This window comes from Anomaloglossus baeobatrachus, chromosome 4 (assembly GCF_048569485.1).
Source record: "Anomaloglossus baeobatrachus isolate aAnoBae1 chromosome 4, aAnoBae1.hap1, whole genome shotgun sequence".
In the NCBI taxonomy this organism is placed as follows: Eukaryota; Metazoa; Chordata; class Amphibia; order Anura; family Aromobatidae; genus Anomaloglossus; species Anomaloglossus baeobatrachus.
In genome coordinates, this window is record NC_134356.1 from 520,443,609 (window position 1) to 520,464,769 (window position 21,161).

Genomic DNA, 21,161 nt, shown 5'->3' on the forward strand with positions numbered 1-21,161 from the left:
GCACTTTTTTTCGAAGCACTACCAAGTGCATGCTCATGCTTCGGCAGATGCGAGCTTGGGCGGACGCATCCTTCGGACGGCTGTCGCCCATCTGTGAAGTTAGGTTTCGCCTACTTCTCAGTGTCTGTTTATTTCCCACCCATGGACTGCTTTGAGACGTCCCATGGTTTTGGTCTCCCATAAGGAACGATAAAGAAAAAGAGAATTTTGTTTACTTACCGTAAATTCTTTTTCTTATAGTTCCGACATGGGAGACCCAGCACCCTCCCTGTTGCCTGTTGGCAGTTTTCTTGTTCCGTGTGTTTTCACCGGCTGTTGTAGACAGAGGTTCCGGTTGTTCCGGGTTTTGCTCTATCTCTACTTGTTGGTGGATGTCCTCCTTCAGCTTTTGCACTAAACTGGCTAGGACTGGCTACCAGGGGGTGTATATGCTGGGAGGGAGGAGCTACACGTTTGAGTGTAGTTCTTTGTGTGTCCTCCGGAGGCAGAAGCTATACACCCATGGTTTGGGTCTCCCATGTCTGAACTATAAGAAAAAGAATTTACGGTAAGTAAACAAAATTCTCTTTTTGTACCGTGTTAGCCAGTAGAGATAGTAAAATATATCTTTTCAGTTAGCCATTAAAAGGTATCAACCACTGAGGACTCTTAGTTCTTTTAAACAATTTTTTTTAATCAATCACAAATTCCTAATACAGAACAGCATCATGTAACACATGGAGAAAAATATTTTTGGCCCTTACATTATTATTATAGCATATGATGGATGCTAAAATGACAATTTCAACAAACGTAGAGTATTATTAAGTACATTATATTACACCACCTATATTTATAGTTCAAAATGAGTATCCAAAATGGAAGCAAATGCTCATCACATGCAAAATTTAAATGGTCTGTTGCAAAAAAATGAAGGCTCTGTAACAAAGCAGCAAACTGTGCCTATGTGCAAACCGGGATGTTTAAATTGATGCCAGGTAGCTACACACAAATGTATATGTCCCATCACACAGCGGGAGGGCACTCGAGCAAATAGTGTACACAAACCATTGCTGCAAAGTCACATGAATTTAAATCCATACGGAATAATTCCCAATTACATTACCAGTAGTTTGTATTTACCAAGTGATAATGGGGCCCCCTGACGTGTAACTGGTGTTGTATATGTCAGCCCCATTGCAGGGGGATGTTGGGAGTAAGAGGCACACACCACTTAATGAATCTAGCGCATCTTACAAGTGGCTTACACCTTGTAAGTAATCTAACTCCAGTCAGGGCCAGGAGTAAGATGCCACGTCTGGTCATAAATCATTGCCACACTCCAGCTGCGCCTACCTTGGTGGAGATGACCGGCACTAGACATATCTTAAGTGTTTTGTTTTTTCGGCACAACTCCAAGTTGGACAAACCTTTTGGGAATTTGAAAGTGTTTTACGCTAGTTTTCTTTGTCGCTCCATTGGGAGACCCAGACAATTGGGTGTATAGCTTCTGCCTCCGGAGGCCACACAAAGTATTACACTTTAAAAGTGTAACCCCTCCCCTCTGCCTATACACCCTCCCGTGCATCACGGGCTCCTCAGTTTTATGCTTTGTGTGGAAGGAGGCACACATCCACTCATGCATTCTCAGATTAGTTATATCGGTTGGAAGAAAAGAGGACCCCCACGGGGTCCCCGGCATGTTCCCTTCTCACCCCACTAAAGTCGGCGGTGCTGTTAAGGTTGAGGTACCCATTGCGGGTACAAAGGCCGGAGCCTCATGCCGTTTTTCCTTCACCATCCCTTAGTGGCTCTGGGAGAAGTGGGATCCTGACCGGTCATCCATTCACTGGGACCGGGCTCCCTCCGCAGCCCCTGTGGGAATCTGCTGGACAGGAGTCTATTCTTCCTCAGGGATCGGGCCCTGCATCTATAAGGTACTCTGTGTCCCCATGGGGACTGTGCATGGAGCGCCTTATTCCCGGACGCTGCAGCAGCTGCTGATTTCTGAAGACCAGCGGACTTCCGCGCCGACCGAGCCTGCTTGTCGGCCGCGGTCTTAAATTTAGTCCCCGGCTTCATCGCGGCCTAGTAGCAAAAATCCCGCCCCCGGGCCTGCCTGTCAGGGGTAAGGGCGGGACGGCCAGCCTGACGTCGGCTGTGAGGGCCGGAGCATCCTGTATGTTTCCTCCCCCCTCACTGATCACTGTGGGGACCCCAGATTCCCGCACTTTTCTAGCACCGCCCACGGCTCCACTCCTCCCCTGAGAGCTCCGGCAGCCATGTTTTTGGCATTCTGCCGGTGGAGAATTATCAGAGAAGAGCTCTGCAGCTCTGGGAGACCTAAGGCAGGGAATCTGGAGGACACACACTCGCTTTTTAGCGGTCGGTAAGCCACACCGGTCACCCGGTGCTGGTCCCCCCCCCAGGGTGCCGGAATAGATACGTATTTATATACATATTTCTGTTCGGTCGGGCTGTATACCCCTTCCCATATACCCTCAGTGATCACTCTCCTAGGAGACAACAGCATGTCGTCCACAAGGAGCAAAGGTGCTAAGGCACAGGGTTTTTTTGCGACCTGTACCTCTTGTGCGGCTATGTTACCTGCGGGTTCCACCTACCCTCACTGTGAGCAATGTTCAACCCCTGTTTCGCTTGCTCAGCCGGAGCCTCGGTCACTAGTGGGCCCCTCGGCTCATGTAGACCCCCCTGCTCCCCCTGTCCAGGCGGCAGGGACAGAGTTTGCTGCGTTTGCTGAGAAACTGAGTCACTTTCGCAATCCATGGCTCAGTCTATGGACAAATGGTCTGCCAAGCTGCTAGAAGCTTTGCAGTCCAGACCGGTCCTTACACAGGCCCCGGTCCCCGTTAGATCGTCGCCTCCAGGCCCCTCTCGGTCCGCGCCGAAGCGCGCTCCCAGGTTGGGCCCTAGGTCCCACGCGGAGGACTCCTGCCCGGATCTCAGTCCCAGACTGACTAAGCGGGCTCGCTGGGAATCTTCCCCGACTTCTTCACGCTGTTCGGGTTCCCAGCCCGAGGACTCTCTGGAGGACGAGGCGGACGTCGCAGCTCAGGGCTCTGAACCTGACGTTGCTCTCAATCTTGATACACCTGAAGGGGACGCCTTAGTTAATGATCTTATCTCGTCCATTAACCAGGTGTTATATCTGTCTCCCCCCGCCTCCACCTGTAGAGGAGTCGGCTTCTCAGCAGGAGAAACACCAGTTTCGGTTCCCCAAACGTACACGGACTGCGTTTTTCGATCACTCTAACTTCAGAGATGCTGTCCAGAAGCCCAGAGCGGTTCCGGATAAGCGCTTTACTAAGCGCCTTACTGACACACGTTACCCCTTCCCCTCTGACGTAGTTAAGGGTTGGGCTCAGTGCCCCAAGGTGGATCCTCCAGTCTCTAGATTGGCGGCTAGATCTGTAGTATCGGTGGCAGATGGCTCATCGCTGAAGGATGCCACTGACAGGCAGAGCTCCTGGTGAAATCCATTTTTGAAGCCACGGGCGCGTCCTTTGCCCCGGCCTTTGCAGCCGTGTGGGCACTACAAGCTATCTCAGCTTGTCTGGCTGAGATTAATGCAGTCACACGTAATTCTGCTCCACAGGTTGCGTCTGACTTCTCAAGCGACAGCTTTTTCTTCCTACGCCATGAACGCAGTCCTAGACTCTGCTAGCCGTACAGCGGTGGCATCCGCTAATTCTGTGGCAGTCCGCAGGGCCATGTGGCTGCGCGAATGGAAGGCAGACTCGGCCTCCAAGAGGTTCTTAACCGGTTTGCCGTTTTCTGGCGACCGATTGTTTGGCGAACGATTGGATGAGATTATTAAGGAATCCAAGGGAAAGGACTCCTCCTTACCCCAGTCCAAACCTAAGAGACCTCAGCAACGGAAAATTCAATCGAGGTTTCGGTCCTTTCGTCCCTCCGCCAAGCCCCAGTCCTCTTCGTCCAACAGGCCGGAGAAAGGCCAGAGGAACTCCTATACGTGGCGGTCTAAGTCACGCCCCCAAAAGGCCGCCGGAGGCACTGCCTCCAAGGCGGCCTCCTCATGACTCTCGGCATCCCCGAACCGCATCCTCGGTCGGTGGCAGGCTCTCCCGCTTTTGCGACGCCTGGTGGCCACATGTTAAAGACCGATGGGTGAGAGACATTCTGTCTCACGGTTACAGGATAGAGTTCAGCTCTCGTCCTCAGACTCGTTTCTTCAGAACCTCTCCGCCCCCCGCTCGGGCCGACGCACTTTTTCAGGCAGTGGCCACTCTGAAAACAGAGGGAGTTGTGATCCGGTTCCCCCTCAGGAACATGGTCGCGGCTTTTACTCCAACTTGTTCGTGGTGCCAAAGAAGGACGGATCATTCCGCCCCGTTCTGGACCTCAAATTGCTCAACAGACATGTGAGCACCAGACGGTTTCGGATGGAATCTCTCCGCTCGGTCATCGCCTCGATGTCACAAGGAGACTTCCTAGCATCGATCGACATCAAGGATGCTTATCTCCATGTTCCGATCGCACCCGAACATCAACGCTTCTTGCGTTTCACCATCGGGAACGAGCACCTTCAGTTCGTGGCATTGCCTTTCGGCCTGGCGACAGCCCCATGGGTGTTCACCAAGGTCATGGCATCCGTAGTGGCGGTCCTACACTCTCAGGGCCACTCGGTGATTCCCTACTTAGACGATCTCCTAGTCAGGGCACCTTCTCGGGCGGCGTGTCAACACAGCCTTACAGTCGCTCTGGCGACTCCAGCAGTTCGGGTGGATAATCAACTTCCCAAAATCCCAGTTGACACCGACCCAATCACTGACTTACCTCGGGATGGAGTTTCATACACAGTCAGCGGTAGTCAAGCTACCGCTGGACAAACAGCTGTCCCTGCAGGCAGGGATACAATCTCTTCTTCGGGGTCAGTCATACCCCTTGAGGCGCCTCATGCACTTCCTGGGGAAGATGGTGGCAGCGATGGAGGCAGTGCCGTTCGCGCAATTCCATCTGCGGCCACTCCAATGGGACATTCTCCGCAAATGGGACAGGAGGTCGACTTCCCTCGACAGGAACGTCTGTCCCTTGCAACCAAGACGTTTCTTCAGTGGTGGCTCTGTCCCAATTCTTTATCGCAAGGAAGATCCTTCCTACCCCCAACCTGGGCTGTGGTCACCACGGACACGAGCCTGTCAGGGTGGGGAGCGGTTTTCCGCCACCACAGGGCTCAGGGAACCTGGACTCCGGTAGAGTCCTCCCTTCAGATCAATGTTCTGGAGATAAGGGCAGTGTATCTAGCCTTATTGGCCTTCCATCGGTGGCTGGAGGGCAGACAGATCCGTATACAGTCGGACAACGCCACGGCCGTCGCATACATCAACCATCAGGGAGGCACGCGCAGTCGTCAAGCCTTCCAGGAAGTCAGGCGGATTCTGCAGTGGGTGGAAGCCACAGCCTCCACGATCTCCGCCGTGTACATCCAGGGCGTAGAAAACTGGGAAGCAGATTTTCTCAGTCGTCTTCAGGATTATCTCAGGATGTCATTGCCACTATGAGACAGGCCAGGAAACCAACGTCCGCCAAGATCTATTACAGATCTTGGCGGATCTTCTTATCCTGGTGCTCTGATAATGGTTTTTCTCCCTGGCCGTTTGCCTTACCCACTTTTCTTTCATTCCTTCAATCCGGAATGGACAAGGGTTTGTCACTCGGCTCTCTCAAGGGACAAGTATCTGCGCTCTCCGTATTTTTTCAAAAGCGCCTGGCCAGGCTTCCGCAGGTCCGCACGTTCCTGCAGGGAGTTTGCCACATAGTCCCACCATACAAGCGTCCGCTGGAACCCTGGGACCTTAACAGGGTGCTAACGGCTCTTCAGAAACCACCTTTCGAGCCGCTGCGGGATGTTTCTTTATCACGTCTTTCGCAGAAGGTGGCATTTCTAGTGGCAGTTACATCACTCCGAAGAGTGTCGGAGCTTGCAGCGCTGTCATGCAAAGCCCCCTTCCTGGTTTTTCACCAGGATAAGGTGGTTCTGCGTCCTGTCCCGGAATTTCTCCCTAAGGTGGTATCCCCTTTTCATCTCAATCAGGATATCTCCTTACCTTCATTTTGCCCTAATCCAATTCACAAATGTGAAAAGGATTTGCACTCATTAGATCTAGTGAGGGCACTCCGGTTCTACGTGTCTCGCACGGCACCCCTGCGCCGTTCAGATGCGCTCTTTGTCCTTGTCGCTGGCCAGCGTAAGGGTTCGCAGGCTTCCAAGTCAACCTTGGCTCGGTGGATCAAGGAACCGATTCTTGAAGCCTGCCGTTCTTCTGGGCTTCCGATTCCTTCAGGGCTGAAAGCCCATTCTACCAGAGCCGTGGGTGCGTCCTGGGCATTGCGACACCAGGCTACGGCTCAGCAGGTGTGTCAGGCAGCTACCTGGTCTAGTCTGCACACTTTCACGAAACACTATCAGGTGCATACCTATGCTTCGGCAGACGCCAGTCTAGGTAGGCGAGTCCTTCAGGCGGCGGTTGCCCACCTGTAAGAGGGGGGCCGTTTTCGGCTCTTTTTATCGAGGTATTCTTTTACCCACCCAGGGACTGCTTTTGGACGTCCCAATTGTCTGGGTCTCCAATGGAGCGACAAAGAAGGGAATTTTGTTTACTTACCGTAAATTCCTTTTCTTCTAGCTCCTATTGGGAGACCCAGCACCCGCCCCTGTTCCCTTCGGGCTGGTTGTTCTTTTGTGTACACATGTTGTTCATGTTGAATTGTTCTTTTGGTTCATGGTTTTCAGTTCTCCGAACATCCTTCGGATTGAATTTACCTTAGACCAATTTATAAGTTTCCTCCTTCCTGCTTTTGCACCAAAACTGAGGAGCCCGTGATGCACGGGAGGGTGTATAGGCAGAGGGGAGGGGTTACACTTTTAAAGTGTAATACTTTGTGTGGCCTCCGGAGGCAGAAGCTATACACCCAATTGTCTGGGTCTCCCAATAGGAGATAGAAGAAAAGGAATTTACGGTAAGTAAACAAAATTCCCTTCTTCTGGTATAAATGCTTTTGAGTGTGAGCCATGAAATTAAACCCAATCTGCTTGCTTTGTTATATATCTAATATTCTTATAGGATCTAACCGGCACCTAGATATTGTAAAGTGCATTATATTTCAGGGCGGTGGCTTGCATAGAATGGAGATGGAAAAGGTCTCTAACTGCTTATTTGATTGATATAGATTTGGTATCTGCCCCCACATGAATGAAGACAACAGGGAATTAATCCAAGGAAAGGATCTGCTTGTGGCCTATTATGATGTGGACTATGAGAAGAATCCCAAAGGCTCCAACTACTGGAGAAACAGGTGACTGCGTTTTCATTAGTTTTGTAGGTTTTCATCCTGACTCTGCAACTTGCAATCTTGCGATGAAATCCGTACTGTTATTTATGACACTGACATAGTAATGTTTATAGGCAACCAAGCTTATCACATTGTATATTAATTCTAGAGTAATGATGGTGGCAAAGAAGTTCCTGGATGCTGGACACCAACTCAGTTTTGCCGTTGCTAACCGCAAAGGCTTTGCCCATGAAGTGACTGAATTTGGTTTGGATGCCAGCGCCGGAGATGTTCCTGTTGTTGGAATTAAAAACGCCAAAGGAGATAAATACGCCATGCAGGAGGAGTTCACGTAAGTATACAGTCTACTATACAATAGTGTACCGCCTGGTCAAGCCAAGAAGTCCCCTTCCTGGCATCATATTGTCTGGACAGGCTATAAATTTATTAAATCTGTGCTTCCAACCCCCCCCCCCCCCTCTTCCTCATTACACCCACTCCATAAGGAAATCTTCATTTTGAGTAAAGGCCCTGTCACACACAGAGATAAATCTTTGGCAGATCTGTGGTTGCAGTGAAATCATGGACATATTGTTCCATTTGTACACAGCCACAAACCTGGCACTGATTGTCCACAATTTCACTGCAACCACAGATCTGCCGCAGATTTATCTCTGTGTGTGACAGGGCCTTAAGTATTGTCTTTTGATTCCTCTCTACTAGTCGTGATGGAAAGGCACTGGAGCGATTCCTGCAAAACTACTTTGATGGTCAGCTGAAGAAATACATGAAGTCTGAGCCTGTTCCTCAAAGCAATGATGGCCCAGTCAAGGTAAGAGCGGCAAGAACAACCTGAATGAGTCTTGGGCATGCATCAGTTTGGAAAGTGCCGAAGTCTAAAGTAAGATTGGGTGAAGGAATGGTTATTGGGCCGACTTCATCAAGCAGTGAATGACTGTTTTCTGGAGTAAAACTACTTTATATAGTGGAGAATTTGTGCACAAATCATGTTTTCAGTCTAACCTGGACTTTTTAGTCATTATAATTTACTGCGCTGGCAGTCAGTCTAGCAAGCAAGGAGACCTAGCCCAGGCAGTAATTATCACCTTGTGATAAAACCTTCATTATATGTAAACAGCACCCAGTCTAAAGGCCCAGTCACACACAACGACTTACCAGCGATCCAGAAAACGATGCGACCTGATAGGGATCGCAGGTAAGTCGCTGGGAGGTCGCAGGTGAGATGTCACAGTCAGATCTTACCAGCGATGCAGAACAATACAGATCGCAGTAGCGACCTGTATAACGATCTCAGCAGTCACTGTAACCCTGTCACACAGTGTCAAACACAGCGATGCGTGCTGCCCAGCAGGACATCGCCTTTGAAGAAAATGGCCTGGACCATTCTGCAACGACTAGAGATCTCACAGCAGGGGCCTGATCGCTGGTAGGTGTCACACATAACAAGATCGCTAACGGGATCGCTACTGCGTCACCAAACGGTGACTCATCTGCGATCTCGCTAGCGATCTCGTTATGTGTGACGGTACCTTAAAAAGTGACACTTTGCTGAATTCAGTGTTCTAACATCTACATCAGCTGTTCTCAGATTACATAGCAAAAACCTGATGGACAGATTTGCTTTTAATACAATGATATCTACTGGACACTGCCATCTCTCTTAACACTCCATTTCTGTCATTCAAGGTTGGAAAAACTGCCCTCATAATTCAATTGTTCTACTAAAGGATCATGCTGAAACTTCTAATTTTTTTTTTTTTCCCGTTTGACTTTCTTAGGTGGTTGTAGCTGAAAACTTTGATGAAATAGTAAATGATGAGCGCAAGGATGTTCTAATTGAGTTCTATGCTCCATGGTGTGGACACTGCAAAAACCTGGAACCCAAATACAAGGAGCTGGGAGAGAAGGTATGCCTGAGTGCTCACTTCTAAAGCTAGGTTCACATTTCCGTTGTTTATGATCAGTCACATGTGTTGCTTGACGCTTGTGACTGATGATGCGTTGTACAACAGGTGACAAGAATTGGAATTCATTGTCATGAGAAACTGGATTCCGTTGTAAAACGAGTGATTGTTCACAATAGCCGGCGGCTGGTTTCCGTGAGCGATCAGCTGATCTCCCGACTGGTGGCTTTTGAGAGTGACTGATCGCTCTCAAAAGCCGGCGGCCGGGAGATCTGGCTTCTGTGAGCGGTCAGCTGGTGATCAGCTGATCGCTCACAGAAGCCGGCCGCCGGGTGATCAGCTAATTGTTCGGCCGCCGAGAGAGCATGCACAGCGAAATCAAAAGGATTCCGCTGCTCAAAAAAGTTACATGCTGCGTTCCTGCCGCCCGACAGTCTGGAACAACTGATCAGTTGGGCGGAGGATGCAATGCAGCGTCATCAGTCACAATCCGCCGCTCATATAAGTCTATGGGAAACAACGAAATCTGCCAAACGGATTGCATTGTTTATCAGAGTGGGGGATTGTGACTGATCATAAACAACGGAAATGTGAACCTAGCCTAAGACAAAAGGATTTTGACAATTAAGGCTAATTCTAAACTTATTAAAGTATATCTAGACAGCTAAAACATTATTCCAATGTATGTGATCATTTATCTAAACTGGTTGAAGGGGCAGGCCAGGTGCTGCACATGCACTACTGTTTTTTTTTGTTTTTTTTTTTTTGGGGTTTTGTTTTTTTTTCTTTCCTGTCTTAAATGGATCAGAGAAAAACAAAACCTATTGTGTCACCTTTCTTAAACCTCACCACTTTTGATCTTTCTGTATGTCCTTGGTGACTGCTAAGGCCCCTTTCACACATTAGTTGTTTCCCTTCAGTCACAATTTGTTTTCTCAACGGATCAGTCGCAGATTGTGGCTAAACTGATGCGACGGATCATTTTTTCGATGGATCCATCTAGTTGGGGGCGGGATTCCGTCATTTGACGGATGATACAGGATCCTGCGCCCATAGGCTTCCATTCTACCAAATGACAGACGGTGACGGATCCGTCTTTTTTTTTTTTTTTTTTTTTTGTTTCCTGCGTGCACAAAAAATGTTACTTTGGCCGTTGTCTCCGTCTGACGGACAGACATTTTTCGGCGGATCAAACACGAGACCATCTGCTGCTAATACAAGTCGATGAGAAAAATACGGATCCAGCGGCAACAATCGCCAGATCCGTTGTTTTCAAAATTTGACAGATTGTGACTGATGGCAAAAAAAAAAACCTGTGTGGACGAGTTATCTTCTGCATTCTACTGGTATCAGCAGAAACTTTGCAGAAGGGTACCATTTGGATATATTGGTGCCTTAATGGGAATTTGCACCAAGTGTAAAACTTGCACCACCATTTGCAAAGAAATAAACTCCCAAAGAAGGGTTTCTTTCCTGACTAATGTCTTTACAATAGCTATATTCTTTTTGTTTGTTCCATAGCTGGGCGATGATCCAAACATTGTTATTGCCAAGATGGATGCCACTGCTAACGATGTGCCTTCTTACTATGAAGTCAGAGGGTAAGTAATGTTTGTCTGAAACCACCAGAGCTTAATGGATTTTTTTTTTTTGTTTTTGTCTTTGTTACGATACTAAAGCTATCCACATAAAATAAAAGAAATGGTGGGCTGCCACCACCGTGCTCTCACCAATCCTTAGGGCGGCTTTGCACGTTGCAACATCACACGTGCGATGTCGGTGGGGTCAAATCGAAAGTGACGCACATCCGGCGTCACTTTCGACATCGTTGTAAATTCTAGATGATACGATCGAGCGCAAAAGCGTCGTTATCGTATCATCGTTGCAAGCTCCGACTTTTCCATAATTTTACTGCAGCGATGGTACGATGCTGTTCCTCGTTCCTGCGGCAGCGCACATCGCTGTGTGTTACGCCGCAGGAGCGAGGAACTTCACCTTACCTGCCGCCGGCGGCTATACGGAAGGAAGGAGGTGGGCGGGATGTTTACATCCTGCTCATCTCCGCCGCTATTGGCCGCCTGCCGTGTGACGTCGCTATGACGCTGCACGACCCGCCCCCTTAGGAAGGAGGCGGGTCGCCGGCCAAAGCGACGGTCGCAGGACAGGTGAGTGCATGTGAAGCTGGCGTAGCGATAATTTTCGCTACGCCAGCTATCACAAGATATCGTACCTGCGACGGGGGCGGGGACATCGCGTGCGACATCGCAGCATCGGCTTGCGATGTCGCAACGTGCAAAGCCTGCCTTAGGCAAATATATTGGTGATAATAAAAGTTTAAGTACAATTGACCCCCTTTATAAAGAAGTATTTTTAAAGCCCCTTCAGTGATAGTAATATTCTAGTTACCATATATACTCGAGTATAAACCGAGGCCCCTAATTTTACCAGAAAAACCTGGGAAAACGTATTGACTATAGTATAAGCCTAGGGTGGGAAATGCAGCAGCTACTGATAAAATATATACCAATAAAATGTAATGTGCCCTTCCTTGTCCCCTGTAGTAGTGTCCTCATTTCTGTCCCCTTCTTGTCCCCTATTATGCCATTGTTCACATACACAAAAAAAAATATATTCTCACCTGTCCTCCATTCCTACGGTCCCCTCTTACCAGCTTCTTGCAGATCGCTGGCACACGTACTCCTCGATGATTGCAGCCGGTGCACGTCACCACTGCTGCTGTAGGCGCCACAAAGCATTCAACTATAATAAAGTGAGGACTGCAGTGGCTGTCCTGTGCAGTGTACAGGCTGCGATCACCGAGGGGGTCTGTGCCTGCTGTCATCAAAAAGCGGGTAAGAGGGCACCGGAGGAACGGAGGAGACAGGTGAGAAGATTTTATGTATTTTGTGGGACTCTCACTTGTATAAGCGGAGGGGGTGTGTTTTCAGTATAAAAAAAAAAAATGGGCTGAAAAACTCTGCATATACTAAAGTGTATAATAGCGTATGTTGTGTTTGTGGGTTTTTGTTTAAGAGCTTTGTATTTTTTCAGGTTCCCCACGATTTTCTTTGCACCAGCTGGAAGTAAGCAAAGTCCAAAGAGATATGAGGTGAGTTCACAAACTGAAATTACATAACCACGAAGTTGGACAGCTTCTCATTTTGGTTTCAGGCAGTGGCCAACAAGTCATGTGAGGGTGCGATCAGAGCTAAAGAGCAATGCAGGCCAGAAAACGCACTCCGCAGTTTGGAGGGGGCGCGGCTGTGCTGTGCAGTCTTTTTCTTCAGCGCTCTATTGGGAGACCCAGACGATTGGGGTATAGCTACTGCCCTCTGGAGGCCACACAAAGCACTACATTAAAAGTGCAAGGCCCCTCCCCCTCTGGCTATACCCCCCCCGTGGTATCACGGGTTCTCCAGTTTTAGCTTTGTGTGCGAAGGAGGTCAGACATTCCATGCATAGCTCCACAGATTTTAGTCAGCAGTAGCTGCTGACTATTTCGGATGGAAGAAAAGAGGACACATATAGTGTCCCCAGCATGCTCCCTTCTCACCCCTGGATGGTGTTGTAAGGTTGAGGTACCTATTGCTGGTACAGGGCTGGAGCCTGACATGCTGTTTTCCTTCCACATCCCCTGGTAGGGCTCTGTGGAAGTGGGATCCTGCCGGCCTCTCAGCTCTGACGCCGGGCTCCATCCACAGACCCATTAGAACCTGATGGATTCGGAGCAGGAGTACGATCAGGGACAGGCCCTGCATCATACAGGTACTCTGTGTCCCCGGCAGGCACAGACACACTCCGGGCTGGCTGGGTGTTGTAGTGCGCCGGGGACCGCAACGTGGAGTTGGTGTCCCTACAGATTACTGGGGGACTTTTTTTGTGTATGGGAACGCAGCGCCGACCCCCTCTGGACCGGGCGGCGCTGCTGTGACTTGTGGTGCGCCGGGGATCCGCCGTCCGCGCTTTTACGGCGGCGGCGGTTATAAATTTAGTCCCCGGCTTTTTGGGCCTAGGACGCCGGCAACTCCGATTCGTTCCCGCCCCCACCCTGTCAATCAGGGTAGGGGAGAGACGCTGTTCGCTAGCAGCGACGAGGGCTGGAGCCTGATTTACATGCTCCAGCCCTCTCACTTGGCACAGAGGGAAGCAGGCTTCCCGCTCTTGGCCAGGAACGCCCAGGGCCCGCCCCCCTTCCTCTCTCGAGACGCCGGCAGCCATTACATGCATGCCTGGCTGGAGGAAGGACGCAAGGCTCTGGGAGACCTGGACTAGGGGCTATCTGGCGACCACACACCCGCTTTTTAAGCGGGCGGTAAGCGATTTTTCTGTGCTGGTCCCTCTAGTGCCTCACTGTGTATCAGTGTACTGTGTACAGATATATAGATATTGTATTTCTTGCACTGTGAGGTGCGCTTCTGGCTGCATATCCCAGATCGCTCTGTGGAAGCAGCAACATGTCATCCTCAAAACGCAAGGCGGCCAAGGCAAAAAGGGCTGTGTATACTGCGTGTGCTGCATGTGGGGCTAATCTACCAGCAGGCTCCGATGACCCCCATTGTGTGCAATGCTCCGACCCGGTGCTGCTTCGCCAGCCGGAGTCAGGAGAGGTAGCGACCCAGGCTGAGACGCTTGTAGGTTCTGCCCCGGTGACAGGGACAGACTTTGCAGTTTTTGCAGATAATATGTCTGTGTCTATGGCAAAAATCCTTGAAACCTTGCAATCTATGCATGGGGCTCAGTCTCTGGGCACGGCGAGGCCTCTGTCCTCAGGTCCCCCTTTCTTGGAATGTATCCAGCCCACAGGGGGGTCCCCGGCTTCACAGGCCGAGGATTATGACTCAGATGATGGCCCCAGCCACCCTAAGCGAGCTCGCTGGGAAAGACCCTCGACGTCTTCACACTGCTCAGGGTCTCAGCGCAATCAGTCTCCCTGTGATGTGTCTGATGAGAGTGATCAGGAATCCACTCCTGGAACCCCTCTCAACCTGGATACCCCGGATGGGGATGCCATGGTAAACGACCTTATCTCAGCCATCAATAGGCTGTTGGATATTTCTCCCCCAGCCCCTTCAGCAGAAGAGGCGGCTGCGGAGCAGGAGAAGTTTCGTTTCCTTTATCCCAAGCGTAAATTGAGTGCTTTGTTAGATCACTCTGACTTCAGAGAATCAATCCAGAAGCACGACGCTCACCCAGAAAGGCGTTTCTCTAAACGATCTAAAGATACGCGTTTCCCTTTCCCCCCTGAGGTGGTCAAGCGCTGGACACAGTGTCCAAAGGTAGACCCCCCGATTTCCAAACTTGCAGCTAGATCCATAGTTGCAGTGGAGGATGGCGCTTCACTTAAAGATGCCAATGACAGACAGATGGACCTTTGGTTAAAATCTGTCTATGAAGCTATCGGCGCGTCGTTTGCTCCGGCATTCGCAGCCGTATGGGCACTCCAGGCTATTTCAGCCGGCTTAGCAAAAGTGGATGCTATCATGCATCCAGCAGTGCCGCAAGTGGCGCACCTTACCACGCAGATGTCGGCGTTTGCGTCTTACGCTATCAATGCGGTCCTAGAATCTACCAGTCGCACCTCAATGGCGTCCGCCAATTCGGTAGTTTTGCGCAGAGCCTTGTGGTTAAAGGACTGGAAAGCAGATGCTGGTTCCAAAAAATGTTTAACCAGTTTGCCTTTGTCTAGAGATAGACTGTTTGGCGAGCCATTGGCTGACATCATTAAGCAGTCCAAGGGTAAAGACTCCTCTTTACCACAACCCAGAACATCCAAACCTCAGCAGAAAAAGTGGCAGCAGAGGTTTCAGTCCTTTCGAGGTTCGGGCAAGACTCCATTTACCTCGTCCAAAGGGACTCAGAGGACGCAAAGAAACTCAGATTCGTGGCGGACTCACACACGCCCCAAGAAAGCAAATGGAGGTACCGCTTCCAAAGCGGCTACCTCATGACTTCCAGCCCCCCCCCTCCGCATCGCCGGTCGGGGGCAGGCTCTCCCGCTTTTCCGGCATTTGGATGTCACAGGTCAAAGACCGGTGGGTGACGGACATTTTGTCTCGCGGGTACAGAATCGAGTTCAATTCTCGTCCTCCAGCTCGGTTCTTCAGAACCTCCCCACATCCAGACCGAGCAGATGCTCTGTTGCAAGCGGTGGATTCCCTAAAAGCGGAAGGAGTGGTGATCCCAGTCCCTCCTCAGGAACAAGGGCAAGGGTTTTACTCCAATCTCTTTGTGGTTCCAAAAAAGGACGGCTCGTTCCGTCCTGTTCTGGACCTAAAACGGCTCAACAAACATGTGCACGCCAGGAGGTTCCGGATGGAAACCCTCCGCTCTGTCATTGCCTCAATGTCCAGAGGAGACTTCCTTGCCTCAATAGACATCAAAGATGCTTATCTCCACGTGCCAATTGCTACAGAACATCAACGTTTTCTACGTTTTGTGATAGGAGACGACCATTTTCAGTTCGTACCTCTTCCATTTGGTCTGGCGACAGCCCCACGGGTCTTCACCAAGGTCATGGCGGCGGTGGTAGCAGTCTTGCACTCTCAGGGACACTCGGTGATCCCTTACCTAGACGACTTATTGGTCAAAGCTCCCTCTCAGGAGGCATGTCAGCACAGCCTGAATGCTACGCTGGAGACTCTACAGTCTTTCGGATGGATCATCAACTTTCCAAAGTCGATCCTATCACCGACTCAGTCACTAACGTATCTTGGCATGGAGTTTCATACTCTAGCAGCGATAGTGAAGCTGCCGCTGAACAAGCAGCGGTCATTACAGACAGGGGTGCAATCTCTCCTGCAGGGCCAGTTGCATCCCTTGCGGCGCCTCATGCATTTCCTAGGGAAGATGGTGGCAGCCATGGAAGCAGTTCCCTTTGCGCAGTTTCATCTGCGCCCACTTCAATGGGACATTCTCCGCCAATGGGACGGGAAGTCAACGTCCCTGGACAGGAAAGTCTCGCTTTCCCAGACGGCCAAGGACTCTCTACAATGGTGGCTCCTTCCCACCTCATTATCTCAGGGAAGATCCTTCCTGCCCCCATCCTGGGCAGTAGTTACGACAGATGCGAGTCTGTCGGGGTGGGGAGCAGTGTTTCTCCACCACAGGGCTCAGGGGACGTGGACTCCGCAGGAGTCCACCCTTCAGATCAATGTTCTGGAAATCAGAGCAGTGTATCTTGCCCTACTAGCCTTCCAGCAGTGGCTGGAAGGAAAGCAGATCCGAATCCAATCGGACAACTCCACAGCGGTGGCATACATCAACCACCAAGGAGGGACGCGCAGTCGGCAAGCCTTCCAAGAAGTCCGGCGCATTCTAATGTGGGTGGAGGACAGAGCATCCACCATATCCGCGGTTCACATCCCAGGCGTAGAAAACTGGGAAGCAGACTTCCTCAGTCGCCAGGGCATGGACGCAGGGGAATGGTCCCTTCACCCGGACGTGTTTCAGGAAATCTGTCGCCGCTGGGGAGTGCCGGACGTCGACCTAATGGCATCCCGGCACAACAACAAGGTCCCGGCATTCATGGCGAGGTCGCGCGATCAAAGAGCTCTGGCGGCAGACGCCTTGGTTCAAGATTGGTCGCAGTTTCAGCTCCCTTACGTGTTTCCGCCTCTGGCGCTCTTGCCCAGAGTGCTACGCAAGATCAGATCCGAGTGCAGCCGCATCATACTCGTCGCTCCAAACTGGCCGAGGAGGTCGTGGTATCCGGATCTGTGGCATCTCACGATCGGTCGACCGTGGTCACTGCCAGACCGACCAGACTTACTGTCCCAAGGGCCGTTTTTCCATCAGAATTCTGCGGCCCTGAACCTGACTGTGTGGCCATTGAGTCCTGGATCCTAGCATCTGCAGGATTATCTCAAGGAGTGGTTGCCACAATGAGACAAGCTAGAAAGTCGAATTCTGCTAAGATCTACCACAGAACGTGGAAGATTTTCTTATCCTGGTGCTCGGCTCAGGGAGTGTCTCCCTGGCCATTTGCATTACCCAAGTTTCTTTCCTTCCTGCAATCGGGGTTAGAAAAGGGCTTGTCGCTCAGCTCCCTTAAAGGGCAAGTTTCGGCACTATCCGTGTTTTTTCAGAAGCGTCTAGCACGTCTGTCTAAGGTGCGCACGTTCCTGCAGGGGGTCTGTCATATTGTGCCCCCGTACAAGCGACCGTTAGATCCATGGGATCTGAACAGGGTACTAGTTGCTCTCCAGAAGCCGCCCTTCGAGCCTCTGAAGGAAGTTTCCTTTTCTCGGCTGTCGCAGAAAGTGGCGTTTCTTGTTGCGATCACATCGCTTCGGCGAGTGTCTGAGCTGGCAGCTCTGTCATCCAAGGCTCCCTTCCTGGTGTTCCACCAGGACAAGGTTGTGCTGCGCCCCATTCCGGAGTTTCTTCCTAAGGTCGTATCCTCTTTTCATCTTAATCAGGATATTTCCTTGCCTTCTTTTTGCCCTCATCCGGTTCACCGGTATGAAAAGGACTTACGTTTGCTAGATCTGGTGAGAGCACTCAGAATCTACATTTCCCGCACGGCGCCCATACGCCGTGCCGATGCACTTTTTGTCCTTGTCGCTGGTCCGCGCAAGGGGTTGCAGGCTTCTAAAGCCACCCTGGCTCGATGGATCAAAGAACCAATTCTAGAGGCCTACCGTTCTGCGGGGCTTCCGGTTCCTTCAGGGCTAAAAGCCCACTCAACCAGAGCCGTGGGTGCGTCCTGGGCATTACGTCACCAGGCTTCGGCTCAACAGGTGTGCCAGGCAGCTACCTGGTCCAGTCTGCACACTTTCACCAAGCATTATCAGGTGCATACCTATGCTTCGGCGGATGCCAGCTTAGGTAGAAGAGTCCTGCAGGCGGCAGTGACACCCCCGTAGGGGAGGGCTGTTTTGCAGCTCTAACATGAGGTATTTATTTACCCACCCAGGGACAGCTTTTGGACGTCCCAATCGTCTGGGTCTCCCAATAGAGCGCTGAAGAAGAAGGGAATTTTGTTACTTACCGTAAATTCCTTTTCTTCTAGCTCTTATTGGGAGACCCAGCACCCGCCCTGTTGTCCTTCGGGATGTTTTTTTGTTGTTTGCGGGTACACATGTTGTTCATGTTGAACGGTTTTTCAGTTCTCCAATGTTATTCGGAGTTAATTTGTTTAAACCAGTTATTGGCTTCCTCCTTCTTGCTTTGGCACTAAAACTGGAGAACCCGTGATACCACGGGGGGGGTATAGCCAGAGGGGGAGGGGCCTTGCACTTTTAATGTAGTGCTTTGTGTGGCCTCCAGAGGGCAGTAGCTATACCCCAATCGTCTGGGTCTCCCAATAAGAGCTAGAAGAAAAGGAATTTACGGTAAGTAACAAAATTCCCTTCTTTAATTGTCAAGTGTGGAGTGGATACCATAAGGATTTTGCCTCGGACATGTTGTCACGTCCTTGTTGTTAAATAATTTATTATTCTAAAAGTGTGTGTGTGTGTGTGTGTGTGTGTGTGTGTGTGTGTGTGTGTGTGTTTTGTTATTAGTATGCGTATTCATGCTGTATTTGATGTGTCTCTTGAAATGAATCTTCTATAGAACCTATTCATCACAAAATACTGTGTCAACGTAACCTAAACCTGCCCATACACATCAAACTGACTGCAAACATAACAGCCTTCCTTCACTACTTAAGGGGAACCTGTCAGGTCCCATATGCGTTCTGATCTACAAGCAGGGTGATGTGTGGCCTAGCAACCCCTTCCTACCCATCCCTGTGTTGTAATATTGTGTAATGTGAATGTATATTGTATATTATATGTATATTTTATATATAATAGATCTCTTACGTGCTCCCTATGTAAATGATCAGAGGCTGTAGCTCCATGGGCGTCACATCGCCCCATGGGTGTTTGCATGCTTTCCGTGATATCACGCCCCTGTGGGCGTGATACCATGGATTTACATGAGTGACGTCACCGGCCGCTCCTTGAGATCCCGGGCTTGACATTCCCATAGCCTTGTTTATCTGGGTGCTTGCTTGTCGGCTTCTGACGCGCACTGTGCATGGTCGGAACCACAGGAATCTTCTGATCACGCACAGTGCGCGTCTGAAGCCAACAAGCAAGCACCCGGATAAAAAAGGCTGCGGGAATGAGAAGTGCGCATGCGTGGGATCTCAAGGAGCTGATGGTGACGTTGCTCATATTAATCCATGGTATCACACCTACAGGGGCTTGATACTGCAGAAAGCATACAAAGGCCCACTGGGCGATGTTGACGCTGTTGTTACATAGGAAACATGTAAGGAATAAAACATTTTATTACTTTCATATTACATAATATTACAACACAGGGATGGGCAGGAAGGGGTTACTAGGCCACACATCACCCTGCTTGTAGGTCAGAAAGCATAAGGGACATGACAAGTTTCCGTTTAATCATTGAAGACCACATTACTTAGACTGCCTGGACATTTTAGTAGTGAAATCTGGATAGCCGGACACTAGTTACCTGCTAAGGAATCATTCAGGCTCATAATATATATTTCCCCAATGAGATGTTGGGTCAGTTCGGGATGTGCCCGGATTTCTTTCTTGTCCTGTCTGATAACATTGATTACTAATTCACTAATGTGTGCCTTTCTGGTTGTAGGGTGGCAGAGAGGTTAGTGACTTCCTCAGCTACTTGAAGAAGGAGGCTACAAACCCTCCAATAGTGAAAGATGATGAAAAGCCCAAAAAGAAGAAGAAAGAAGAACTATAAATATTGTGTCAAAGCAGCCTTTATGCAGTTTGGGGTTGTCATTCTGACATTACTGGGAATTAATGGGAACACAACATTGTGGACACTGAAGCAACACTTTCCTGAAGGGAATCTGTCGGTTGAAATTAAACATTTCTTAGATGCACTGCTGGAAAGATCCAAGGACCTATGAATCTGTGGCTTGTCAAGAGGGGGCACCACTTTTCCATCTAGGTTGGGAGGGATGGGGTAGGGTGGGGGCTCTGAAATTCGGAATTTTGTTTTGTTACCCTTTTTTCTTTTTTATTTCTTTTGTACATTTGAAACTGATTCGACAATAAACACCCCCCCACCTTAATTATTGTTTGACTAATTTTTCCTGCTGTTTGAGGGCTCATTGTCTGATGGTCTGACATGGAAATCTCCTCCATTGCTAAATAATGGCACTTGACCCATAACATGTCTGTCTTTAACCCCTTAACGACCCATGACGTACTGACTTTCGGTGGTTGCCATGGTAGCACAGGGTCATGTGATGACGCCTGTAGCTAACATGAGTCACTTCCTCTCAATGCCGGAATACAGCCGGCATTGAAAGTAAAGCACCAAATCTGCAGTTCTCGACTCTGTAGCTGAGATCAGCAGATGGGGAGAGCGATCAGATTGCTGATCGCTATAGCCCACTAGGGGGACTAGTAAAATAAAAAAGTTTTAAAAAATTAAAAAAAATAAAAAACCCTAAGTTTTTAAATCACTCCCCTTTCACCCCATTGAAAATTAAAGGGTTAAAAAAAAATAAAAAATATACACATTTGGTATCGCCGCGTTCAGAAATGCCCGATCTATCAAAATATAAAATCAATTAGTCTGATCAGTAAACGGCAAAAAAATTCCAAAAGCCAAAATTACGTTTTTTTTGTCGCTGCAAATTTTGCGCAAAATGCAATAACAGGCGATCAAAACGTAGGATCTGCGCAAAAATGGTACCGTTAAAAACGTCAGCTCGAGACGCAAAAAATAAGCCGTCGCCAAGCCTCAGATCCCAAAAAATGAGACCACTATGGGTTTTATAAAATGGAGCAAAAAGTGCGCCACTTTTTTTGGACAAGCTGGTAAATTTGTTTTTTTTTAACCCCATAAATGCAAGAAAAACCTATTCATGTTTGGTGTCTACAAACTCTCACTGACCTCAGGCATCACATAGATAAATCAGTTTTACCATTTGGTAAACACTGAATAAAA

At 49.5% G+C, this 21,161-nt stretch overlaps 1 protein-coding gene across 1 annotated transcript in view; it reads left to right on the forward strand.

Annotated features, from left to right (window-relative positions):
* Positions 1-20,277, forward strand: part of PDIA3 (protein disulfide isomerase family A member 3) — a 40,496-nt gene extending 20,219 nt beyond the window's left edge. Inside the window, exons 7-13 of the mRNA XM_075345884.1 lie at positions 7,192-7,317; positions 7,463-7,645; positions 8,017-8,125; positions 9,093-9,221; positions 10,740-10,819; positions 12,270-12,327; positions 19,830-20,277. Of these exons, the coding sequence (XP_075201999.1) occupies positions 7,192-7,317; positions 7,463-7,645; positions 8,017-8,125; positions 9,093-9,221; positions 10,740-10,819; positions 12,270-12,327; positions 19,830-19,940 (796 nt within the window). The 3' untranslated portion in view covers positions 19,941-20,277. The remainder of the gene's footprint in view (positions 1-7,191; positions 7,318-7,462; positions 7,646-8,016; positions 8,126-9,092; positions 9,222-10,739; positions 10,820-12,269; positions 12,328-19,829) is intronic.
* The last annotated feature ends 884 nt before the right edge of the window (positions 20,278-21,161 follow it).